The 27,599-nt window shown below is 38.7% G+C and overlaps 1 protein-coding gene across 12 annotated transcripts in view; it reads right to left on the reverse strand.

Annotated features, from left to right (window-relative positions):
- ptprt (protein tyrosine phosphatase receptor type T) overlaps window positions 1-27,599 on the reverse strand; it is a 412,332-nt gene that overhangs the window by 16,415 nt on the left and 368,318 nt on the right. For 8 of the 12 annotated variants that reach the window (XM_035943147.2, XM_035943146.2, XM_035943144.2 and 5 more), the window contains 10 exons: window positions 21,763-21,848; window positions 19,849-19,885; window positions 19,364-19,461; window positions 17,814-17,930; window positions 11,274-11,428; window positions 5,349-5,484; window positions 3,114-3,263; window positions 2,691-2,864; window positions 2,374-2,505; window positions 834-959 (listed from right to left, as the gene is read on the reverse strand). In XM_035943147.2, coding sequence (XP_035799040.1) covers window positions 834-959; window positions 2,374-2,505; window positions 2,691-2,864; window positions 3,114-3,263; window positions 5,349-5,484; window positions 11,274-11,428; window positions 17,814-17,930; window positions 19,364-19,461; window positions 19,849-19,885; window positions 21,763-21,848 — 1,211 coding nt within the window. The remainder of the gene's footprint in view (window positions 1-833; window positions 960-2,373; window positions 2,506-2,690; window positions 2,865-3,113; window positions 3,264-5,348; window positions 5,485-11,273; window positions 11,429-17,813; window positions 17,931-19,363; window positions 19,462-19,848; window positions 19,886-21,762; window positions 21,849-27,599) is intronic. The other 4 variants (XM_035943149.2, XM_035943148.2, XM_023298800.3 and 1 more) reach the window with 2 other exon arrangements.

The raw sequence follows: 27,599 nt of genomic DNA on the forward strand, positions 1-27,599 counted from the left end.
ATTAAGGGACAAAATACTTTTGTGGTTCTGCCATCTTACAAACTGCCATGTATACTGAACAAAGCATATTAATGTTGAAATTCTTAAACTTCTTGATTGTTATCTTGATTATTTGGCAAGCTAGTAGTAGAATGTTTTCAGCCTGAAAAAAGGGTATTAAGTCCTTTATAATTACTAAAAAAGAGCAAATATGCCACTAACACAGCTGCTAATAAGTAACTAGTTAAAGGTGAATGTGGGTACTTTAAGGGCTTAAAAAGTAGATATTTTGCACACATTGCATTTGTTGGGACCTTTTCTGTGCTGTAAAGTGCTATAGAGTACTGTTAGCGGAGATAGTTGTAGTGCAATTTGCATCATGTAACTTGGTTTTAAAATTACATACATGACCGGTCACTTAGAAATGTCTTCATTTGGAAAGAAAAGCAGTTTTTTGCAATAAATTAATGACATTAAATTCATAAAAAAAATACAGTGTAGACATTGTTAATGTGGTAAATGACTATTCTAGCTGGAAACAGCTGATTTTTAATAGAATATCTCCATAGGGGTACAGAGGAACATTTCCAGCAACCATCACTCCTGTGTTCTAATGCTACATTGTGTTAGCTAATGGTGTTGAATGGCTAATTGATGATTAGAAAAACCCTTGTGCAATTATGTTAGCACATGAATAAAGCTTGAGTTTTCATGGAAAACATGAAATTGACCCCAAACTTTTGAATGGCAGTGTATGTTTTTTATTGAGACACTCAACACTCTGTATTAACCTGCTTCTTCATTGAATGAAAATGCCAAGCTAGCACTGTGTGAAAGATGAGAACTGTGATTACCCTGGCCATGTTGCAGATCCTGAAGATCCGGTTGATGATGTCCTCGTCAATGTCCGCTGATATGAACTCCACCTGAATGGGACCGTAGCAACACGAACTTTTCTCCGGCCAGTACTGCATACATAACTATAGGAAACAGAAAGACGGGAAGAGCAATTCTGGGTCAGACAAAAGAAAGTTGACCTATTTCACCAAGTACATTTTCTTTCAAGTTTAAGTAAATATCAGTTTGATGAAAAAGTTACTCCTACATGTGGAATACACTCTAAAATGAGCCAGATTTTATCAATTTTTGAGACACTTAAGCTCAGAATTTGCGTTACATTTACAATCAACAAGGGTGGGTGGGATGAAGTGACTTTTTCTAGACTGTGTTGATTACTGTGCTCATAGGTGGTTAAAAGGTGCGACCCACAAAAATGAGATGTGACAAGAATTGATCGCTCATCCAGCCCCGACTACCAACACCATCACCCTCAGGCAGTGAAGGTCTAAGGATTAGGAATGATGGTCATTCAGATTAGCTTCCTGTCAGTTTTTATTTTTAATTTTAAAGCTGGGAATTAAAGCTCAGCATCGACCCTCTGCCTATTAGTAGTGCATCCCTTTGCTGTCCATCCTCACCACATATTTGGCTGAAGTGTAGCTCTGGAGTCAGCCATTAACAACAGAAGAAAAAAAAACAAAAAAAACAAAACAAAACATCCTTCATCTGATGTAATCACTAATATCCATCACTCGCAATATCAATATCACTGTCAATGTCCAATTTTACATGCTTAGATAAAATTTAAACTGGAGTGAGTAATATTTTTTTATTTACTTTCTTGGCATCATTGGGAAAAAAATTCCATTGTACACTTTTAGCATTGTCTGACCCCCAACTCCACAATATTTCTGCGGAGGTCTAGTCTTTGCTAGCTTGGTGGTTCCCACAAAAGACTGGGAGGCCTCGGTTTAGCAGAGTGGGTACATGAGCATACATGTAGTGAAATAACTGTCTGGTTGCAGCAGTAGAACATGAGCAAACCCTTAAACTTAGACGGACTATGGGGTTGTTGACTGTTATCAGTTCACTACAATCCATGATTTGAAATAAATGTTGTCTAAGTATAGCAGCTGGTTCAGTCTGTCAACTTTGGGAAAAGTTTCCTGGCAGTTATTTTAAATGCTGTTGATGGCAAAAGTGTGTATTGATTATTCATCTAGCATTTTAGATTTGGGAAGATTTCTGTAAGTTTCGACACTGCTGAATAATTTAGCAGCTAGTTTCTTGTGTTCTATGATTTGTTTTGCAATAGAGGCATGATTTTATAAAAGAAAGAAGTAACTTAAGACCTTCTTGGCTGTCAGTTGGGTTTAGCTCTGTCAGTACACATTCACAGTCATAAAAAAAACAGACTCTGAGTGTCTTGATCAGACCGTGTGATGTTACAGTCAGAGTGTTGGCTCCTGGCTGTTGAGCGTCTGGTCTTATTTGATTTAGACGAAAGTGGGGAAAAACAAAACAGACGCAGAATACATGTTTGTGGGCTCGTACCTGTGCTGCATCCATTTCGTTGAGCATTACAATGGAGGAGCAGTTGTAGTCGAACACCAGCCTCCAGAAGTCGCCCATGGTGTTTGGCAAAGGATGCTGAGTAACAATGAAGGCTGCTGGCTGTTTGTGGCTCTGGAGCATTAGGGTGGGCCAGAAAAACAAGCAAGCACGAGATTAGAAACACCAAATGAATCAAACATTTACTAATAGATCAGAGCATCTCTGCAGCATTGGAGCTTTCTAGTACTATATACAGTCAAGTGTAGCAATTCTATCACTGTCATAAGATAGATTCAGATTCTGAGATGTAAACTTACGTCCATTAATGCAGCGTTGATGTAATTGGAGCTCTCTCCATCGACAGATATGAGGAAAGGAAGGCATCGGTCTGCTGATAGGACATCCATACTGCGGTTTTTGTCGTGGTTTCTGGGTAGCAAACCAACGCTGCAGTCTTCTGGACGGACTCGAGGGGTCACTATGTTCAGAGTCTGATGGATGCAACAAGAATGTGTTTAAACCTACTTCAACTTTACTAAAATAATAAATAAACGTAAGTCCTGTGAGGACAAAGAGCTACAAAGTTGTATTAGGAAACAAAAAGCTGATGCTCAAAAGAGGAACCACCTTTTTCGGTTTTCTTTAGTTAAGGATGGGATTATAAGGTTAGACTGAGGTTAAGGTTCGGATAAATCTTCCAAATGTTCCTGAAAATGACAGAAACGGAAGTGAGCGTTCACCTGGAACTCGTCTTTAATCTGGCTGGAGTTCGTCTGTGGGTCCAGCCTGCTGATGTTGTAGTAAATGGCTCTGAACTCACACACTGGTATGGCTGTGTTCCCACATAGACACGCTTCCAAGATGGCGTCGTGGACGAACACATACTGCTCCTGCAACATGAGGGAAAGCAGCTGATCAAAAGGAAATCTGAAGTTATTTTCTGTGCAGACGTTCAGTTTTAATTCTGCATGTGGCCCCTTGGACTTGACTAAGACACCTCAGGAACAGGAGATGCAGTTGTGCCGGGCTGCATCTCTGGTCTTTTCAAGTCAACAACAAACGCAAACATTCCACTGTGAGCACAATTCCTGTTTGCTTTGTGCGTGCAAATACATTATTTGTATGCTCGGGCTCTCGTGGCAGCCTGAAAGTGAATTAAAACGGCACAGTGGTTGGCCATGCGGTGTGTTTCGGTGCTCCGGATCATTCTTTGTGCTCCAACCTACTAGCCTGCTGCTAAAAGCATCAGCTGCGATGAGTTACAGCAGCCACTGCGCATGTTAATTTACCTCTATCCTTTGCCTATTGTTCCTGTCATTTTTTTTCCAGTGTTGGGTCGCTTTTTTTATTCCTCTGTCTCTGATTTCCTCTCACACTTGTGTTTGTCTGCTGCCTCTTGCTTTTTCAATTTGCTTCTCACTTTATCTCTCCGTCTCTCTCTTTGTCTCCGTCGAATGTTAATTGTTGCCCTTGGAGCGAAGAGGGGAGTTTAAAAGCATCACTGAAATGACCTTTCCTGGCCATTACCAACTCTAGTGACACACACTTGCATGCAAAGACACACATGTACGCACACAATAACCCGCACAAGCACTCACTGATACACACACTTCTTTCCCCCTGTGCCTTTTAAAAGATTAATTGCTTTGTGTTGTGCGGAGCAGGATTATAATAGCATCAAGCGGCTTCGACGCTGACACAAATTGCTCCCACACATATTCAAAAGGCAGGGCAGGATGCATTTAGCTTGGTTTCAAGAGGCATAAAAACACACAGGTGAGCGTGCGCACACACACACACACACACACACACACACACAAAACCAGCCTTCATTCCACCGCTGTCATACGAAAAGACTCGCCGTGATGCCCCGGGTAACTTTTCCCAACCTCGCAGCTCTAAAACCGATTCAAAAGTCAATTTCATACTCGGAGCTCGAGCTGTCAGTCTGAAAATGAGGCAGTTTTTCTTTATTCCTGGAAAAAAGTTGACTTTTTGGATATGCAAGGTTTTCATCAGTCGCACAAATGGAATGCAGAGGTGGGATGGATTAGGTTGGCTTAAGGTAGCTTAGAGAAGAAATGAACACTTCTGTTCCAAAATGAAACACCCAACATTCGGAGATGCAGACTCTTTAAAAATGATTGATAGTACAAAATTAGAACAAATTATGACACTCTGGAAAGAATAGTGAGTAACCCAAGCCCTCAGCTCACAAAGAGACTGAACTTAGGGACTAAATGCTGAATGTTTTGGGGACATTGGACGATAACACTCAGGAAATGGAACTTTTTTAGTCGACTTGTTGGTGTGGATTGGTCTATGACTCTATAAATACTTCAAATGAGTTGAAGTAATTAATCCTCACTTACATAATTCTGCATTCATAGTGAGTGTGCATACTCTATATGTGTGTATGTGTTTGTATTACTGTCATCTATTATTCAGTAAATGTTCAATATTAATATTCTAATTAGGATGGATGATATATAACTGCAAGAAGTAATGAGACACTCTGTGCTGTCTCACTTTTTGTGATCCTGCCTCTAATACACCTCTGACTGCAGACAAAAGTGCAGAGATAACATCCTGAAAGCTGACGATCCAAATGAAACTTTTATTCCAAAAAATAAATAAATAAATAATGCTTTTGGTGAAACACTTCTAAATGCATTAGAGATGGAGATAGTGTAAGCCAATGTGCGATGATCAAATTTTGATGAGAAGACTGTAGAGATTCTTATTTCTTCTTAAGTTCTGCAGCCGATTCAATCACCAGTAGCTGCTACTGATTTAGTTTGACTTCAATCAAAAGTTTCCACGCTTGACTGGAAAAATCCAAGCATCCATAACTTCTTGTTTCTTTCAAACAGCAAACTTTTCTTTAGCAGAAACATGGTAGTGCATCCAAACTGAATGTCATCTGTGTCTTGTTTATTCAAAAATGTAGGCATATTGTGTATTTTTGCGCCTACCTCTGTCTGAACCATGTTGACTCGTTGCGACCTCAGCTCTCGGATGCAGTTGAAAATGTCCACGACCCCTTCGTTCTCTGCCATGTCCAACATGATGTCCACTGCGATGAAACAGCCTGTCCTCCCTGCTCCAGCACTGCAGAAGACCATCAGAATATTGACAAAAATACAACAAAATCTACAGCTTTTCAATCTTTATCAAGACCCATGAGTTTGGCCTGTGTTCATGAGTCACAAATATGCTCCTTAAAATTAAATAATTAAACAATATTTGACGTTTTAGGAAATATATATTTTCACATAAAAACTGTAAGTGCAGGAAAATACCTTGTCCAGCTCTGTGAAAAGTTCTTTTAAAAAGTTGTAAAATTTGCCTACCAGCCACTGTAATGTTCATTAATGCGGAAAACCTGTTTTATGTTGATTTGCAAAAACAAATTAAACAATTTGCACCTTTACCAGGAGAGCTGTGGTGGTCATTTCTTGGTCAGGCACAGTAACTTTAAGGATATCATGTTTTCAGTCTTTATGCTAAACTAAGACAAACACTAGGGTCCTGTTCCTTAAAGCAGTTTAACAAACTCTGACTCTAATCCTGAGCTCTGTGTTACCTCATCCTGACAAATAAATAAATAAATAAATAAATAAATAAATAAATAAATAAATAAATAAATAAATAAATAAATAAATAAATAAATAAATAAATAAATAAAATAAAATAAAATAAATAAAAATCACATTTTAGCTCCACAGTGGCTGGACACAGTTAGTTTAAAGCTGATTGGAATTACTGGTAAACATCTGAACCCTAACATCCATCACTGGTGTAGGAGGGTATGTTATCTTAAAAAATAAAAATACATAAAAATGTAATAATAATAATAATAATAATAATAATAATAATAATAATAATAATAATAATAATAATAATAATAATAATAATAATAATAATAATAATAATGATAATTCCAGTAATTTTCAGAGCAAAAAGCTATAAAAATAGAAAATATAATCAGATCCTCAAGTTTCCAGCAGTCCTTGAACTGATCATGTGTGACATGTAGTTTTCTTAGGAAAATTAACCAAATCTCAGCTTAAAATCACAATTTCTCATCAAATATACTTTATCACATTTAAAGACTTGCCAATAAAACAAAATTCTGTTACCAAGTTATGTAACAACGGAAAGATTCTGCGTTGAACTGCAAAACTATGAAGCCTCTAATGCCTCAGCTGTGACCAACAGTCACGTAACAAAAATTCAGGGACTCTTTGAGAGAATTGCATCGGTGTACACAGAGACAACTATGCAAGCAAATTCGTATTGGAAGTAGTGATAGTACGTGGAATCACCATTCATTTTTTTCCCCCTAAACATCATTAACATTCGTGGATAGTTGGGGAGATGCTTTATGCATGGATTCCAGTTTTATTTATTCATTTATTTTTCATTTTTGTAAAGAAATGCAACCTTTTTTAAATGATTTATGGCATTATAACTGTGCAAAATGTATGTTTGAGTTCTTTACACATTAAGCTATGGTTGTGCTGTTCAAATAGAGGTGCAGGAGTCTATATTGCAGTGAAAAAATGAGCCCACAGTGAGGAAAAATGTCACAGGAAACTGCTTCAGCACGTTATTAAGCATTCCACATCACGTCTCATTGCTGTATAGGTCCTGAGATCCACCGAGCAACCTTAGGAGTTCAGTAATTGTCTGCCAGAAATGAAACCGGTGGGCTTGGCGACGCCTTGAAATACATGTGGAATTTAGTTTGAGGGTGGAGTCAGTCTCCATCACCCTCTTTATCACTCTCACGCACACACACTCCAACATGTAGAGGCTTTAATACCCCATGTCAGGTGTTAAGACGACACATCCTGAGCCTGCAGGGGAGAGACGGATGGAGAGGCAGCGCCAACAGATGGATGGCTGGACCGAACGAACGAGGGAGAAGAGGAGGAAGGATGGCGGGAGGAGGTTGGAGGAAGAAGAAGAAGAAGAAGAAGAAGAAGAAGTGGTCGTCACAGGGGACAGATCAAGGGAGGAGAGGATGGAGGGATGGAGCCGGGGATGAGGTGTGGAGGGAGTGCACAAACCGATCTTTCACGATGCAATCCCTCTGACAGTTTGCAGAGACAGCTAGAGAGCGAGGGAAACAGAAGGAGAGGAAAAGGGGAGATAAGAGGAAGAGGGAAGGGGAGATAGAGAGAGAGAAAAGGAGGGAGCGCCTCGGCAGATTACCTGTCAACCTCTGTGATTAATGTTGAGACCAGAATACTGCTGGGCCTCTACCAGTGTGTGTGTGTGTGTGTGTGCACGTTTGAAAGCCTCATGACACAGGCCAATAGCGTCAGAGTGCCCCCGGAAATTGGAAGTGACTGCCATAACTTCCTGCCCGCCCGTCCACATACTTTTACTCGAGCTGTCCGATTATGCACCCGCTCACCTTCCTGCTCCTTCCAGCCGCCGTTTGTGTTTAGAGTTTTCTGATTTAATTTGATCACAAAGAGGATCTGAAGCCCAGGAGTGTGGGAATTTGAAGAATGTGCCATGTTCAGATACACCACATCCATTAATTTGAACAAAAAATGACACAAAAAACATCCAAAAAAACAATCTGTGAGATGTGCAAATGTTTAAAAAAGGAGCTCCCCAATGGACATGAATTATTTTTAAAACTCTAGCTTTTTGAATGTTAAATTCCAAATAAATTATGATCACATCCAGGTACATAACAGCTAAGTAACAACAACATAAAAAATAAAATGCATCTGTCTAAAAGGTTAACTGGCTTACGTCATCTTAAACTTACATTTATTTAATTTATTTTATTCATGTTGTGCTCTATTAGCTTGCTGTAGCACTAGCTAGCTAGCTGGGTTGAAACTCTTAGCTATAGTTGGCTAAACATTAGCATTGCTTTTTTATGTGTCAGAAATTTAAATATCAGTAATAATGAAGTCAAGTTATAACTTGTGTCCTATAGGCCCATCAATTGTGAATTATTTTTGCAAAAATTGAATTATTTTTGTAAATGATATCTATCATTTATGCTGCAGTTAAAGTCAGAGCAACATTAAAATAAGAGAATATAGTTCATCTCAAGCTTAAGTAATAAATACGTATCGCTCAAAACAACTTTGATTCCCAAAAAATGCCTTTTTTCAAGATTTTACATTTAATTTTATAATAACAAAGCTGGGGTTAGGCATCATTTGATTACTCTCTAAATGTGTTTTGCTTCTTAAGCAGACTTCCTGAGTACATATAGTATTGCTATTCAAAAAATATATGTATTTTAAAAGGAAACAGACATTGTTCTTAAAGTTGGGCGTGTTTCTTTGGTTTCCGTACTCATAAAAAAAAATGTTTTTCTTTAAAGAGGCAACAACCTTTAGGAGGAGATGAGATAATACAAAGACGTTATTTTATTAACTTTTCTATGGATAATTTTGGAAGGAACTGACAAACAACCAGTATTTGCAAATGGAATTCTTCAAAGTAACTTACTCTACAGCAACAGTTGGTTGTTGAATTGTCAGAGCTGCCTCCTAGACAGTTTTTCAAACTACTAATTTTTCTTGTCAAACATCTTTTGACAGCTAGAATATGACCAGTGGTGACACTTTTGGTTGCAAAACCATTTTTCACTAAGATCATAAACTTTCATTGACTTTAATCAGCTGTTATGATTAGAAGCTTTACTATTATAAAAATGTGTCCCATTTGCTCCAGCATGTTATTATAAATATGCAAAAATATTATTTTTTTTCAAAATCTTGAATGTGAGAGACTGAGATTTTGATTTTCAAACACTACTCAGATTTTTTTTTTTAAAGCTGCTAATAGAAAAACTAAACAAATAAACTTAGTTGCTTGAGAAAATTCTTCACAGTGATAAAAAAAAGGATATGCAATCTGTAGCAATTCAATAGAAATAAACTACTATAGCTTTTGACAGAGTATAAGCAACATGTGTTAAAAGGTGTAGTGACTGAATGAGGGTTCTTTGTCACCATCAATCATTCACCCCACTGAGGCCTCCTATTCAAAGCGTCTCACTGAGGTGCATCACTAAATGGAATACATTAATTATAAATGCTCATGACAAGATGAGGATCGTACTCCAAACCTTTTTTTTTCATAGCTAGTCAGAATGCTGACCTTTCAAAGCTTGTGCTTGCTAACAACTTGGCCTCCAACTTGAACTCTACATGCCACAAAGAACAGAACATGGAGGTTAAATATACTGTCGCCATGGGGATCTTTACACTGTCATTGTTTTTGGGTTGTTTTTTTTTTTTTGTTTCCTGGAGGTGGTGGTGGTGGTGGGATGAAACGGGGCGAGAGGTGAATTTCTTTCTTCTGTTGTCTATTTTTTAAAGGTTAACACCATCGATCTAATTTATGGACACTGGTGTGTGTTTGTGATCATATTGTTGCTGATAACCTGCAGTGCTTTTGTCTTATCTCGGAAAGAAGGAGGGTAACAGAGAAAACGGGGAAAGGAAAAGAAAGGCCGACAGCGAAACAAAGGAGGTTTTTCGTTTATGATCGGAAAAAAAATGTTCCATATGATTCCGGAGAAGCATGATTATTCCGTATCACCACTGGATTGGGGGTGTTATTTGTTCATTTTAGATGCTTGGTGATGGTGTGATGGTGGTTTACTGTAAATCTTAGGTTTTGGAGACTTCCGACAGCAAACAGTAAACCTGGTTGTTGGTCAGAGCCTTTTGAAACAGCCCATAAGACAATAATAAAAATGACTCATGGATATTTTCTGATCTGCGGACTCCCAGGTTATAGTCGCCTTGACTTAAAGGAAACACTGTAAAGAGACTTGTCTAAGGTATACATGGAGGCAGTGTACTTAGAAGCTTCAGTTGCGCCTATCATTGAGTATTTTTGTCTGCTTTAAAAAATAATATACAGTTTTAGGAAATATTTTGAGGTTATTTACATGCAAGTGTGATGACAATTGATTTTAAAGCCGTTAAGCCAATAATAATCTTTAAATAATAGGATACATATTACCATGAAAGTCATCTTTTTATGACACAAAAACGTAAAAAGGACACTGCTGTTGTGTTTGTCTCAATCCTCCATGTAACATAGCTCCATCAACTTAAAGGAAATACTTCAAAAGTAACTTCTCTGAGGATATGTGTGCTTAGGAGGTTGTGTTGTATGAATCGCTGAGTATTTTTGTATATATTTTCAAGACTAATGTACATTTTTAGGAAAGATTTTGAGGCGGTGCAACACTATGAACTGATTTTAAAGCTGTTAAGCCAATAATAATCTGTACAATAACTAAAAAATAAGATACATATTAACATGAAAGTCATCATTTTATGGCACAAAAACAAAAAAAAAATACATTTTTGTTGTGTTTATTTATATCCTCTATGCACCAACTTAAAGGGAATACTGCAAAGCAACTTGACAAAGCTATATGTGGAGACTATCTAGTATATCACCGAAGTTTCTTGTATGTTTTAAAGAATATTATACAGTTTTTGGAGAGATTTTGAGGTAATGCATAAATGCTATTCATGTGTGAGTGTAATGACGAATCTATGAATTGATTTTAAAGCTGTTAAGCCAATAATAATTTCTGCCATAATATAAAAAAAATAACATATATAAAGATGAAAGTCAACCTTGTATGACACTAAAACGAAAAAAGGACACATGTTTTGTTTGTCTATATCCTCCATGTAACACTGTTGCTGCAAAACCCCAAACCCGAAGCCTCTCCCTGTGAAAGGCGAGACCCAGGAGCTATACAACCGAGTGGCTGTGTTTGTTTGTCCTTGTCTCGTCTTGTCTGTGCAGACACCGACCAACAGCATCAGGGAATTAAAGTTTATGTTCTGAACAAAAGCCTCGGTGTCCTGTGTGTCTTGTGCTCTCACCTGCAGTGCGCCACAATGGGTCCGGCGTCCGGAGGGTTGAGGAACTTGACCTGTCTTATGAAGCCCAGCAGTCCTGTGGCGTAACAGGGAACGCCGTGGTCGGGCCAGCTGGTGAAGTGAAACTGACGGAGTTCGCGGATCTCGTGATGGCCCTTCTAGAAAAAAAACAATGAAAACAAAACATGCACAGGGAGAGATGTTAGGCTAAACTGCATATTTTATAATGGCAGCTCTAGGAACAGAAAGGGTCCTGCCTCTTCATGAAAAGTGGTGTCCATTTCGTCTCTTGATGATGACAAATGCGGGAATATTTCAACCCTTTTCATAGCTCTTGTGGGGAAGACTGACAAGAAGACATATCACGGTTCAGGACCCTAAATTACAGCAGGGATTTCAGGAATATAGGGGCCTTGATGCCTCTTTGGCTTCAGACGGAAAATAAATCAATCTCGAGGATGTCAAGATGGCACTTTGGGGCCACTTCTGGGAATGAGAGGCAGGAAGACTTATCGTGGCTCATTTGCCTAATTTACAGGGGAGATTTGAGGCAACTGAAGGCCATTTTGGCTCCACAGAAAAGATTAATTGATTTCACAAATCTCATGATGGCCCTTTTGGGAAAGACTTACAGGAAGAAATGCCACAGTTCACTTCAGCTGCCCAATTTACAAGGAGGATATCCAGCAGTCATCTAAACTGCTCCTCTCTGTAGCACTTGGCTGTAAGAAAAAGCATCGGAATTGTCTTTTCTCACAACTGAAATAAAACTGCAAATGGAATGTGTTTTAATTAAACAAAGTTTTGGAGAAAAGTATCATTTTATGATGTACCAAAAAACTTTATTTTTACTTTTTTTACAGTAGAAGCAAGGCACTGCTGGCCATAGAGAAGATAATAAATAAATTGGACAGCACACCACTTACTGCAGCACTTCTTCCAAAGAGATACAGGAAAAGACAGTTTGGTGCATAACAATGGAGGCTGCAGGAAAATGAAATGGCAATGGGCATCCATTGTGGCTCTCCCAAGTGATAGCATCTTGACATTTTAATGATGTATTTTCTAGAGCTGGTAAATACTTTCCTGTCTAACAGTGGGGCTATTAAGAAACTAAAGATGACATTCTGATACTTAATAGATAGCAGTTAAGTACCAGACACAGACATAATGCCTTTTAAAAAATGTGGTGTGGAGTACTTCCTGCTTAAATGATAAAGAAAAGAATTCAGTCTAAATTCCACTTGAAATTACAAGAAATCTTTGGTTTGCTGTTCATTTAGCTAAACAAAATGCTCAGTTCATTATGTTGAACAATGCAGATGTTTCTTTTGACGTGTCGTCATCTCCGGATAATGTGAAAGTAAGTAAAAACTAAGACCACAAAGGAGTTCAACAGCAAAACAATGGCGTATATGAAGCTTTTGTGTTATTTTATTTGTTCCAGTGTGGGTGTGTTCAAGGATTACAGCAGTTCTTTCATCGACAAGGGTAACTGAATGAAATAAAATACATAAAAAGCCAGTTCTCTTTGAATCTAGGGCATCATGCACCTTAAACTATATCTCCAGGACTACCCTAAAGCCATATTCTGACAATCTATAACTGTGACAGCCACCTTGTTGTAGTTACATACCTGCACAAGGCAACCTGGAGGCTCAGAGATCTCACTTTAGGTTTATAATTTTAAAATTCTGACCTGCTCTCTTGGCATCAAGCTGCATCTCTAGAAATTTCCTGCCCTTTTGACCCTTTCTCCAGCTTTCCTGCAGTGAAATTTCTCCCCGCAATACCACATACTTCTGCTTTAATTATTCAAATCAATCGATTCCATCGCATTGTTCTAAACCAAATGAGGCTTAAGTGGAGAACACCACATCGTCCTCAGTTCAGTTTATTCTCTAAGAATAGTACTGAGAGGGAAATTTTGTTATTGCATCGTCAGTTCTATTGCAGCTGTGGTGTAGACAAGGTTGTGTGGAATTATTCTTTGTGGCCGAGTGCCCAAGGATAACCTGAGAAGCAGGGATAACATAGGGAGGAGACAAAAAAGAGGGGAAAGGTCAAGAAACCGAGCCTGAGTGGGAAAGAGCAGAGGTCAAGGGAGAGGGTGGCGAAAGGAATGAGAGATATACTGAGCAAAAGAGGAAAACCAGTTGTGTGGGGAAAGACAGAAATGATAAAGAAAAAGAAGGAAGGACAAGATTGAGGAGGGAAACAATGATATACAAAGAGAGGGAGAGACGAGAGGAAGGGAGGGCGGAGAGAAATAAAACCCAAAAAACCACAAGGTGATTTGATAACTCGACTTCCTATTGATTTGCTCTCCTGTGATGTTGAAATTACTTCTCTAAATCAATAGACGATGGTGCAACAAAGCTGAGGCCTGGATGGTTTAAAGCATTTAACCTCCTTTAGGTCCACGTGCTGCTTTTCTTAGCAGAAAATTTGCATTGTTTTAGCAGTAAAGCTGTCACTGTTTCAGGAAATCCTAGGTTCTATTATAAATACAGACTCAGATCCGACTACCTTCATTGCAGCAATTATTCAGTATGTTTTAATGCTATTATCCTCTTGGGTTCCTGGAACAACTTGTGAGCTGAGCATCTTCTTTAAGGTCACTCTGACAAAATGCAGAACTTACCTCAGCTAAAAGCTAAACCTCTGAGCATCTAGTTATTGAGTTTTGGCTCCTCAAACACAAGTTCAACCCACAGTTGGGAGATTTTGTCCATATAAAGTCTTCCTTCAGCCCTTGATTCAAATCCAAAGTTTTTCATCCATTAAAATAATCCCATTCTACCTGAAACTGACTAAGATGTAACTCTTCACCTTTGTTGCCTCTAGAATCAATGGATCTGCAGCTTAAGCTCATTTGCAAACCTACAACTCTGCCCAAACACTGTAAAACTACTCTACAAGCATAATGATAGGCAAAGGACTGGTTTGTCAGAATTATTAGGTATGAAACCTTGGCTGTCTGAATTTGTATTGATACTGTTGGTACACTGTAGTGTCAAGGATGAAATGTTCAGCTGTGGTGTTGACTGCTTATTCTGCACATGATTTGTCATCAGGCACATAAAAAACATAACCCCGTTTCCATAAAAGTATGTCCCTTGCAGCCAAACTGTTTTCTTAAATACATTTTGAAGAGAACAGTTTTGTGTTGAACTTAATGTAGACATGGTGGAAAAGGAAGCCAGTTTGAAAGAGCGACAAAGTCCTATTTAGCAGCCATAACACAGGCTTGTTAGTAATAAAAATGAATGACTGGACTTTCAACCAGAAGACCCAAATCCACATTTCATCAGAAGCTGTCTTAGAATACAGTTTCATTTTCTGATATTGTTTACTTTCGGTTTTAATTCATTTTCTGCTTAGGTTTAGGAAAACCTCACAATGCTTTGACACTTTTACATGTTAGAAGCTTGGCAAAAAGGTAGATGCAAAAAAAACCTACTTTGGGTTTGGAAAAATCACAGTTTGGGTTCATATACATGCCTTTTACAGCATATTTTAAGCTTCTCCTTTATGTCCTGGGTTGTCAGGGTGACAAGTCCTGCAATATCTAATATGTGATTGGTTGGCTGAAAAGGAGCAACGGTAAAGCTATGAAATAAACGGAAAAGATATGTTGATTAGAAATGTGTATTTGACATATTAAACATAAATGTAATCAAGCAAACATCAATTTATATCACAACACAGTAGATACTGCAGTTTAGTTGTATAGGAATGTAATTTTGTGGAGATCGGGTTGGAAAAAACACTATATTGCCTCGTTAAAAAGGTAAAAATATATTTTTCTCCAAGATTCCAAACCATTAGAAGTTTAGCTGAAGACCTAAAAAACTTGCAGATAAATGTCAAGGTGACAAAATTGAAAAGAAAGGATGAGTGGCAAATAATGAAAAGTACAAAAGTGACAAAACAGACTTAGTTTAACAAGTTCCTTTACTGACCATGTAGCAAAAAGTGCATCAATATAACTACAAAAGTAGTGTTGAGTCCTTAAGAGATGAATTTTGATGTAAAATAGGAAACAATCAAGTATCACAGTGATAGAAAAATGGATGCTTGTCTGAAAACTATTTGAATTAGCTTTAACGTGTTTCTTTTATCTTATCCAAACAATGCAGAAGATGGAAAACTGTAGTGGTTAAAAAGTTGGTTCCTGCTTGAGAAGCCTTTATTCCAGTTAAAGTAGGGCATTGCACTTCTCAAACTAGACCTTCCTGGTCTGTATTTCATCGTCTCAGCATTACAAACCCTCATTGCATTCTTCTTGTTCCGCTGTGCTATTTTCATTTTCAACGCCTGCTACAGGGCCACACTTGCCTGGATGCCCACCAGGTTTTGCACAACCCTTTATGCGTGAAGGTTCACATCAATCATCCAGGTTGGAAGATGTTGCAGCTCCTTCACTTAAACGATTTGTAGGAAATTATACAAGTATTTTTCCCATGAGCCAATCACACCCACCAGTAAGGCCTAGAAATGTGGACCAATCTCGGCAGTCAGGGATGTGATGGGGTTGTTTTGCTGTGTAAACAGTAGATGAGTGGTGTTTTTAACCCTCCCTCTCGGTTCAGGGACGGTTTCTACAGTTTTGCATGGAGTAAACAGTCTGCTTTGCACCTCTCTCCAACCATCTGTCCTATCTGTCTAATATGCTTATGTGCTGGTCCTCAAAGCTGTTTGTTGGCCCGTTCACTTGTGTACACTGCTGAGCGTTGTCATGTAGAGTTCGGTGTCCGCCGTGGCGTGCAATTGTTTGGTTTCTCCAGATCTGACTACCATAGATTACCCTCCCACTGTTTTTAGATGTGGTCCATTAGGTGACTAAGCCCTATCACAGTTTCTTGCTGGGTTATACTAAGGGAATGTGCTTAGTGCGGATTCTTTAGAAATTCTCCTCCACTCCAGCTACACATGTGACTACAAGCCTGCTTCTGTTAACCTCAAAGCACTGCACAGTCAAGAGAGGACGCGGTGAAACTAATGCTGCAATCCACTCCGTTTATAGCGCGTGTTTAGCAGAAATTCAACTTTCACAGCTAAAATGAACACTTTGAAATGAATACTTTTTATGCTGCTGAGCAGAAACGCTTTATACCCGCACACCCTCAGTGCCTCTCTCATCCACAGCTACTCTGATGGATTCTGACACTCAAACTACCTTTTGTGATCTGCCTGTTTTTTTTCTCTATGCCTCTTTCTCGGACACTTGCACAGATTCGCTCTTTCTTTGAGCCTCACACTGCTACCCTCTCTTCCCCAGTTAATCTCCTTGGATGTGCTGTTAATAAACCTTTTCATGAAGACCCTACTCTCATTATTCACTGCAATTGGAACTATTTAATTGTCACGCAGAACCTGTATACTCTGCATCTCTACTTCTCTTTGTTTTTCGCACTGACACAGTCACAGAAGCTGCTGCTGTTTAAAGATGCAGAATTTTGAATCACAGAGTGCGCATGTTGGGTGTGTGTAAGTATTAAGGCACTCTGGAAAATGACAGGCATTTTAAAATCAGCTTTGCTTTGAAATTTTTAGGCTACTTTTGCACACACACACACACACACATGCACAGAGGTGCTATGGATTAATGGCTTGCTAAACAAGCTGACAGGGAGGACTTGAAGACTTGTTTTCATAAGCTGATTTTAGCATGAGTGAAGGGGGAAGGAAATATAGGATGGATGGGAAAAGAGAGAAAGCGAGGTGTAGAAAGTACAAGAAAAAATGCAAAACGGAAATGGAAACTTCATGCAAGGCTGAGACATGAACCAGGGATCTTCTAGCTGCAAGGCAAAAGTGCTAACCACCAAGTCACTGTGCAGCCCTGCCCTCGACTCCCAGTTTTAATATTCATTTAAGCCAGTTTTAAGTGCAGACGTTGTTTTCAATAGTGCTTTGCAAACAGACAACCAAATAAGAAAGTAGAAAATACAGGGAAAAAAGAAGAAAACAACAACAATGGATAAAACAAAGTGAAGAAAAGTCATAGAACATGGGAGACAAGACAAAATAGTTCAGAAAATCAAGGATTTGGATCAGAGGCTTTGTCTCTTGCTGCGATGTGCATTTCTGCAGTTTTTTTGTTTTTTTTTTTCCCATTCACTGTGCAGAGCCTTGGAGAATAGCATCACAACAATGTCAGTAAATTCCTCCACTTTCACTCATCTTTTCTCCTCGCAAATCCGCCCTGCCTGATTACAAGGGCCGCGATTATGCTTCCAAGTCTCCTCTTAAACAACAAGAAACAAACAAGTAACACTGCTCACTCGCCTCAAATCCCCAGTCACACATTGGGCTGTAATGGTAATCCAAGTTTTGGGGTTTACAAAATATTGAAGCGATAAGTAATATGCAACAACGAGGGTAAATGCGCAGCCAGAGACCGTGGGAGTGTTCAAATCCCATCAGAAGCCTTGTGGGAAATATTCTCTTAGACTGATTCACAACATATTAATATGCAGTTGAGAGTCTGTGGTGAAATCTCAGACAAAGACTACAACAGCTGCATCATTTTGTTACCTTTTGGACGGTGAACGTCCGTATGACATATTCCGCCAACGGTTCGGTCTCTATCAGGGTCACCTTGATGTCTCCGTACACCTCCGTCTCATCAGGCCAGTAACGCACACACTTCACCTGGAAAAAGACAATTTACATTCCCATAATGTGTTTAAATATGTATTACATGCCGGTCATTATCACCCAATAGGCATTAACAGACGGGGATGAAGGCGAGGTCAAGATGATCACCATGAATAATATAATAGATGAGCCACATGAAGGATTGTATCGCTTGTCCTGCATTATAAATGGCTGCTTGATAGACATTCATTATTCAATAATGGGAAAATATTGATTTGAAATCACCATGCAGAAATTCACAAGCTCTGGCTACAGAGAATCCATGTAGAGCCAGATGTGATGACACAGATTATCCACCTGGATAAAGGAATTAAAGCTCATCAACAGGCTATTATCCCTGTTATGTTGCTGTTTCTTGTTTGATTTACTGCTATTGACACGTTAGTGCTAATTAAGTCAGTTTTCTTACAGGCTGCTGGTGGTTTATCGGGTATGTAAATCCTAGAAACTGGTCAGAATGGGTTGGTATTTCTTTCTTTGTCACAGCAGGGACTCATCAGCATAGAAAATTAATTCAAAATTATACTATTGTTCAATATCATTTCTACATGACATGGTTTGGTAAAAAAAAAAAAAAAAAAAAAATTAAAAAAAACATTTTCTTTCAGGTCAGAATTTAGCCAACAAAACAAATGTGAAGAAATCAAAGAATGTTACTCTCTTAACCTACTACACACCTATTACACGACTGCTCTTATTAGACAGCATCGGTTAAACTAATATTAATAGTATAATTATACAAGGGAAGTTAAGTGTTGTCTCTATGTGCCACCACAATTAGCCAGACCTACAATTCCACTTCCCTGGAAAATCGGATGGAAAACAATTCATAAGCCAGTTTGATTTGGCAGTGTTATCATTTTAAAAATGAAAATAAGGCTGTATTTACCATTTATGATGTACATAACACCATTTAGCTCAACCTGTACATATACATTTATCCATCTTAAGTGTGGTTTTCTACACCGTCACACCGAAATTTGAGAACAGCCACGAAGAAAAGATGTTTCACTGGGGACAATGTCTCCCAATTTAAGGTAGCATTTGTTCGGTAGAATGAGGAGGGCAGTGAGCCTCATAGAAGTCTTTGTCTCTGTGCTTCTTTACTGCCTAAACTCCAACAAAGCTTTATTTAACAATTAGACACTTCACCTGGTGGTGCAACCAGGTCCTGTAGCTAATTTTGAATACTTTAAATGTCTATTTTTTAGGAAAATGGTAGCAAGTATCAGCAGATATTGATGATATCGGACTGGATTGGGAGCAACAAAACAAAATTTTATCAGGATTTTTTTATTTTTTAGTCTGAGTTGGTCCAGACTGCATGTTTTGATTTTTCTCTATGATAGCAAACAATTGGAAATGAGGAGACAAAGCTAGGATACACACTTGTACATATTTCGTAATTGCTTAGGTGACGAACTCACCCTTCCCACTTCCACAAGGTTCGTAACCATGACGATAGAGGCCGAGTTCTCCTGCCAGACCATCCTCCAAAAATCCCTGACCGTCTCCTGCATGGGCCCTAAAAGACACACACACATATATATAAATCACAAATGCAAACATTTTGATACTCACAAACACAGCATATGGACATAGGTGTGTGTATGTATGCACACGCTCATTCCAATGTCACGTAAAAATGTCACACACGCATAAAACCTGCACACATGAACGGGGGAAACACACACGTGCTCACATGCCATCAATCCCGGATAGTAGTTTGGGGGTTTGAGGTAATGGGGTCTTAAATTTGTCAGGGGGATTTTATACGGCAGTTTAGATTTAGGAGGTTGTGGTAATAGCCTTCCAGTCCAAAAGGACGACATTTACCAGGTGGCTGCTGCACACACACACAAACACACACACATGAGCTTCTCACACACACTTATCACGTCCGTTTAATTACCTTGTGTGGCGATGTAATGTCTGGGTCTATGGTACCCCTGCGAGACAGAAAAAAAAGCATAAATATCTGCACACTTTTGTCATCTCCATCCTCTTCTCTCTTATGCTCTTTGTTGTCTCGGTTCAAAATCCTCATTGTCTCTTTTTTTAACTACTACTTTGCTTGCTTTTTTAAATGTCATTTTTCTCTCTAGGTTATCTTTTTTTTCCCTCTGTCTCCCTGGATAGGTGAAAGATTAAAAGTGCAATTCATAAACAACATGCATGACAATGAGTCCCTTCAGTCAAATAAAACACCTCCATCCCTCCTTCCTTCCTTCCTTCTCCTCCATCAGCTGCTAAATTCAAATCTTATTCCTTCATCATTACATTCCTGTTTGCAATTTGTCTCTTCTCTTTCCTCTTTCACTTTGATTTCTGTTTCTGTCTGACTTTTTAATCCATCTTTTCCTCCCTCTTCCATCACTTCTTCTCTCAATTCTTCTTTGTTTTGAAAGTCCACCCCTTTACTCCCAAAGTGGTTCCTCTCACTTACTTTTTTTGGAATCAATTTTAATCGATTCCCGTTTCTCTTTCTTACTCTTTACATCCTTTTGTTTCTTCATCTTCCTCTCACTCCTCCCATCTATCTGTCAGTTTCTCCTCTCCTTCCTCCTCTTGCATTTCTCTCTTTCTCTTCTAATTTCTTCCCCTCTTCAAACTCTCCACTGTTCCCAGATGGATAACTCAAGGTTGATTTCCAAATAAACATCAAATAAAAAAATAGGATTTTGATATTCCCCCTCCATGGGATGCATGAAAAGTGACGAGCCTCCAACCAACGATTATCCCCTTTTTGTTCCCCCCACAGTTCCCTATAAGACAGATAACCTTGTTGAAATGAAAGCATTTATCACTATCATATTGCCATTAAGATCACTCTGTAAGCATTATATTCAACTGAGGGGATGTGTTGGCATCGTTTTAATTATTTGCCAATCCCTCTCCTCTCCTCCCTGTTTTTTTTTTCATTTAAAAAAAAAAAATCCAGTCAGTGGAAACAGATTGAAAACAAGCATTTTCTACCAAATTCATTAAGACTAACATTACAACAGTAAGCTGCAAGTAGGAGATTAAATCAGAGTGAAGCGAAATTCCTGCTGGGCAGAGGGGAGAAGAGGACGAAATAAATAGATGGATGGATGGATGGATAGGTGAGGAAAGGGATAAACAGTGGGAAGGTGATGGAAATTAAAGAAGGTTATGATTTTACCAGCATCAAAAGTATGTTTTTTTCCCAAAGACATGCGACTCAGATGGCTGTATTTGATGCTGAAAACACTGATTGTACACGGATTTTTGTATTTCTGCACTCATGCATATGTTTTGTGATATTTCAATTCAGGGAATTTAGCTAATGCTTATGTTTATGCATTTGACTGCACGTTCAAGTGTCTAAATGTAGAATTTTAGAGCAAAAGAGTGCGTGATCTACTGTTTGATCTTACATTCACAAGATTTACCCAAGAACTTTGTATATAGATTAGGTAGTTGCCATCGTATTTAAATTTATGTGTATGTTTTTGCATGTTTATGCTATCAAAGACCTTTTCAAAGCAGCTGTCAGGGAGCAGGCAGGTTGGGATTCCGTGCTTTTGTTCGAAGGAACATTTGTTGTTGAGTTATTGTGTTTTTCCCTGACACCAATAGGTACATTTTCACTGCATTCATGTGTCTGTATGTGTATTATTGTGTTTCAGTCTTTTGAAAATATCAGTTTCAGTTTTACATCTGGGACTTTTTCCTGATTTTCAACTCTTCAAATGGCTGTTGCAGAGTAAAGACTTTGCATTAGGGTTACAGTTCGGTTGGTTTAGGAGCTTGGGAATTGAGGTCCATCATAAGCATAAAATGACAAATGTGTGTGTGAACTTACGTCGATATAATTGGCATTGATGTAGTCGGAGTGGGGGTCTCCATCCAACAGCTGCAGTCGGACTCTGGTGTGATCATCTGTGGGATCAGATAGCACAAAAATACAACAGGCCTAAAGTTACATTTACCCACAGATCGGAACAACTAACTGACTGGGTGGGGAGCTAACCGGGCCTGAAGGTATGGGACTGTCAACAGAAGGAATAAAACAGGTAAAATTGATCAAATGATGCAGGCTAATACCAAAAAGCATGTGGTTCCAGTAGTAAAGAAAGAAGAAGCAGCAGACTTAGTTGGAGCTTCATGGAAATTCTGACACTGGAGACCACAGTTCAAGTTAGTGTTGGTTGCATTTACCTATGAAGATAGTATTTATGAAACCTTGGCAAAGTAGAGTCCTTGAATACCGTATTTGCCATTCTACAGTCCCTAACTCTCATTGACTTAATTTATGTACAAGCATTCAGACAGAGCAAACATGCACGGTTTGGTTCAGCGCGGTTTTATTCAGCCACTTCATTTGGAAATCGGTTTTTCACTTCAGTTCATTTGGTCTCAGAGTGGTTCCATTCAAATGAGCTGGATGGATACGACAAGCAAAGACATAAAACTAATAAAGCAGAACTCTCCAATGCAGACTTATAACAGATATTATTTGGATAAATCAGGGTGATGGAACAAGCACTGGTTCAATTACTGTCAAATGACCAGCGACAGAATGACTTTAATTTTCATTGTGCTTACTTCTGAAGATTCAATCATTTGCTGTGTCTTTCCAGTGATTGGTTAGCTAGAAGAAAAAAACAAACAACTTTCTAAAACTGCAAAAATATGTTTCACTCTGCCTTGAATCCATTCAGTGTCAACACGATTCAAAATGTCACATTCCTTTTTGTCATTAAATTGAAAGCAAGCCCTTTTTCTTGATGCGTTTTCAATATCTCAAATCGTTCAGAGCATTGGCCAGTAGTGAAATAAAATATGTCTTTATTTTATTTCCTTTAGCAATTAACCCGCTGTAGCATGTGCACCCCCTAAACATCTACTGTAAGTAGCGGTTCAAATTCACAGATTTTTAGACTAACTCTCACAAGTCTTTTCAGATACTATGCACTGATTCCTTTCAGCTTCATAAGATATTTTATATATGTATATATATATATATATATATATATATATATATACACACACACACACACACATATGTATGTATGTATTATATATATGTATATATTAGGGATCGGACTTTAGCACGTTAATTTCAATTAATTAATTACATACTAAATAACGCGTTAAATAAATTAATGCATTTGATCGCATCTTTCTCAGTTCCCTAATTTGTGGCACACCGGTAACACTGATGAACACTCCAGCCCAGTAGGTGGCGCTAATGAACCTAAAGTTCATAAAATTCAGATTATATCTATGCCATTCACAGTCACTGTCAAAGTTCTTGTCACCAAAAGTAAATCAGCCTTTTTTTTTCCTCTTTTAAACTCCAATTATTTTGTTCTGGGCTTGACAATAGCCATCCATAGAACTATGCTGCGTATGGGAGTGATTACGGCTAATGGGAGGCAGTGATTTTTGTTTGGTCGTAACATAGCAACAGCAGGTAATTGCAGATGAAGCTGACGTGATTTAGCCTGATTACGTCTATTTTTTTCCCCCTCACCCTCGGCCATTTTCTCTTTTGTGTAGATATGCTCCACTTCACCCCTTTCATTTTCATTCGTGGAGATATATGGCTGCGTTGTCAAGATACTGCTGCTACAAATAAGAGTAATTGCACTGCTTTTTTCTTTCTTTTTTTAAGAGTTATTACAAAAAGCAAAGAATAAAAAACAAGGAGGGAGGCTGAATGGGAGAGAGGAGGGAGGTAAGAGTGACATAATACGAAGAAAGGTCAGGTCGGTTTATTTACGTAACGTTTGAACGTAGCAAAACTTCCACTCAAAGTACTGCAAAACATCAGACAAATCAAACCATGTGGTATATCTGGGTTCCAAATTGAGGGGGCCTTAGAATTAATAAAAATAATCGACCTTCACAAGGTCTTTATTCGAAAGGAAAGGTTTGGCTTCAGCTAAAACTCTGTTGATTAAAGTTGGCTTTGACAACTGATTTAATTGGCAAGCCTGATTTGAAAGAAAAATCAAACGTAAAAAAACAGAAAAAGCATCTGCATATGTCGGCTAACAGCTACTGCTAGTTAGGTATATAGGTACAGGAAAGGATCCGGAGCTGAACAATTCAAAAAAGCAGAAAAATCTGTACCTCCTTAAATTCTCAAGAATGCCACAAATGAAAAAAAAACTCATAATAAATCTAAGTCAATCCTGAAGAAGGTTCTTTGGTGTGATGAGACTAAAATTAAACTGTTTGACCATCAGACTAGATGCTATGTTTGATGGAAACCAAATGCTACGCATTTTCACAAACACACCTTCCCCACTGTTTAGCATGGTGGTGGCAGCATCATGTCGTGGGGATATTTTTCAGCAGTAGGCCCTGGAAGGTGTGTACAGGTAGAAGCTAAAATAAATGCAGCAAAGTATAGAAATCCAGGAAGACAGTCTGACATAGTCTGCAAGAGAACTGCCACTTGGTAAAAGATTTGTATTCCAGCAAGACAAGTACCTAAAGTATACAGCTAAGGTGACACAGAAATGGTTCAAAGGAGGACGTATTACCTCCTTAAATTCACAGGGTGCATTTCTGAAGCTAATAATACCTTAGAAAAAAGAGTTTATATGCAACAGTGTAGGTGCTGCAGCTATAAAATTAAACTTACAATGTGTCAGAAAACATCATTTTGTTGGATTATATTTTCCCACTTTGAATTAAACATCAAATTGATCTCTCTCAATGAATTCTGTTTCAGAAAACATAGCTTTTATGTGAGCAACTCTATTGCGTGGTTGATGATTCATACGCTCAATCGTAACCATTTCCTCTATGCTTATAGTAGGGGCATGGGAGCAATCATTTTGCCAAGTGGGTGTTAACGTTTTTTTGTTTGTTTTGTTTTGTTTTGTATTTGGTAAAGATCTTAGGATAGATGTGTGAGATTTGTATTCACGGTTGGCACAGAATGTGGCAAAGAATAATCAAAAGTAGCACAAACGTGCAGAGAAACTTAACACTGAACCCTTATTCAAAATAGGCAAGACCCTTTAGAACATATTGGACATATCTGGATGTAAGTGAACCAACTCCAGCGGATGATGTAGACTGTGAGATGTGATCGAGAAGTCCAGAGAAAGCTTCATTTGGACTGTTGTGTGCAAGCTTTAGTGAAATCAATCAAGGGACAACCTTTAACTCTCATTGTCTTGTGTTTTGAATCAGTATGCAAGATCTTAGTTAATGGTGTTTGTTTGCAGAATATGTTTAGCAGCTCAAGTTTCTAGCAGGGCAAGCAAATCTTAGTATTTGCAGCTGCAATATTTAGGGCTACGTGTTTTAACATAGCTAGATATGGAATGGTAGCACTAACAAATGTCAGGGTTGTGCTATTGCAACCAATTCAATGGAAAGGCCTTGTCTGGAAATATCTACAAGAGACTGCATGATGTGAAAGTTGTTCATCCTTCTGATGCTAAAAGTTTGTCTCTGACCCCACCTTTCCAATCTTACAAAGAAAATAATGATAACAATAAACTTTAGCTGGCTGATCAGGATTGTTCTGGGCTAAATGTGCATTCTGATGCATCTCTTGGCCAAATTACAGCATGAAATAATCACTTAATTTGACCATATTGAAAGACTATGACAGTCAGAAGGGCACAAGACAAACTCCATTCCAACATCATCCCTGGAAGTATGTGTGTATGAGAGACTAGCCTTGATTTCTGACTATCCACTACACTTCAGTGATATGCTACACAATATGAACAGTACTTGCTTTAATGGCACCGAATGCACAAAATTCACAGAACATAAATTGTCAGAGTAGCCGCACATAATACGGTCTGGCTCTGAATTCCCCCTCCTTGATTATCCTTTCCGGGATCACCTTGAGGAGAATTATTTGTACAGCTTCTATCAGAGTAATTTTGCGGCTCTGGCTGAGCGGCAACAATGATGGCAGCATGACTCCACTCTGCCGGTACAAGATACTGTCATCAGCTATCAGCTCACTCGCACTCCCTCGCATGCAGACGCACACATACACACACCGCGCATGCAAAAACAAACTCAACAGGGGATAGTCTGCCAGCCGTCTGCTCTTTTCTTCCTCCCGACTCTTTCACTTCTTCCTGTCTCATCTCCCTTTTCTGTCCTCGGCTGATTCCGTACTCCATCTCTGCTTGATTCCTCTTCCTCTACTCTCCTTCCATTGTGTTCCTTCATTTACCTTTTTCTACCCCCTCCCCAAATCACCCCATACTGCCTCGCTCCTTCAGACAGCAGTAATTACACAGGGCTAGTGTCAGAGGCTGTCATAACACGAGAGTCACCGATATGAGGCTGGAGGGAGGGAGGGGCCCTTTCCGCTAGTCTCTGCCCAGGGAGGGGAGCTGCTAATTGGGCTGAAATGGCAGGAGGTACTGGCTTGCAAACACTGCAGATCTGGACACAGGCCACAGGTCTGAAGAGACTGACAGCGTCTGTGCGTCTGAGTGTGTGCATGAGTGAGCGAAAGAGGACTGAAGATTTTATTTTAATTAGTGCAAGATGTGCGTCCACAACAAAGAGCACAGGATGATTGAGGTGTCAAAATTCAAAAACCAACCACAATCTCAAGCACACACATCAGTGATTACAACCCCACTCACTTAAGTATGACACTACAAACTTGGCCTCACTACAAATGTGAATATGAACTATTAAAATCAGTTATATACAAAGCCTTTACTATATACAGCTCCAAATAAATAAATAAATAAATAAATTATTATCCTCCTTTTGCCGTTTTCACCTTTTATTGCATTTCAACATTTAATCAATTTCATTAGGTTTTTCTGATAAGACTTTTTCATGTCAAAGTGTAAACTAAATTCTACAAAGTCATTTCAATAATTTAAAAAAAAAGTGAAATGAGTGCTTGCAAAACACATTTAGACCTTTCAAAGTGACTCACCTAATTAAACACAGGCGCTGTCAATTGGTGCTACAAATCCCACAGTTAGTGAAATGGAGATATTCTGAATGTGTCTTAGTGGTTGTAACATAAAAACACCTGTATGTGGAGCATTCAGTCACTGATGAATCAGTACTCCTGGCTCTAACTACACCATGAAGACTACAGAACACTCCTGGCAACCATATGAAAAGGTTACTGAGAAGTTCAAGTCAGGAGATGGATACACAGAAATTTGTAAGTCATTTAATATCTCTTGGGTTACAGTTAAATCCATCATTTAGAAATTGAAGGAATATGGCACAAGTTTAAATCAGCGGACAGCAGGTCATCCTCAAAAACTGAGTGACCGTGCAAGAAACTGACTAATAAGAAACTCTGAAGGAGTTACAGGCTTTAGCAAGATGGTAGAGACTGTGCATACAACTGTTGATGGTTCATCACCAGTCAAAGCTTTATGGGAGAGTGGCAAAGAGAACGCTACTCTTGAAAGCAGCTCATATAATTCTCATTTAAGAGTTCACCAGAAGGCACGTGGGAGAATCTAAAGTCAGCTGGAGGAAGGTTCTTTGGTCTGATAACCAAAATTCAGCTTTTTTGGTCATCAGACTAGATGCTATATTTGGCAAAAATACACATCATGACAAACATAATATTACACAGTGAAGCACGGTGGTGGCAGCATCATGATGTGTGAATGCTTCTTGGCAGCAGGCCCTGGAAGGCTTGAAAAGTTAGTGGGTAAAATGAAT

This window comes from Amphiprion ocellaris, chromosome 5, assembly GCF_022539595.1.
Source record: "Amphiprion ocellaris isolate individual 3 ecotype Okinawa chromosome 5, ASM2253959v1, whole genome shotgun sequence".
Classification (NCBI taxonomy): domain Eukaryota; kingdom Metazoa; phylum Chordata; class Actinopteri; family Pomacentridae; genus Amphiprion; species Amphiprion ocellaris.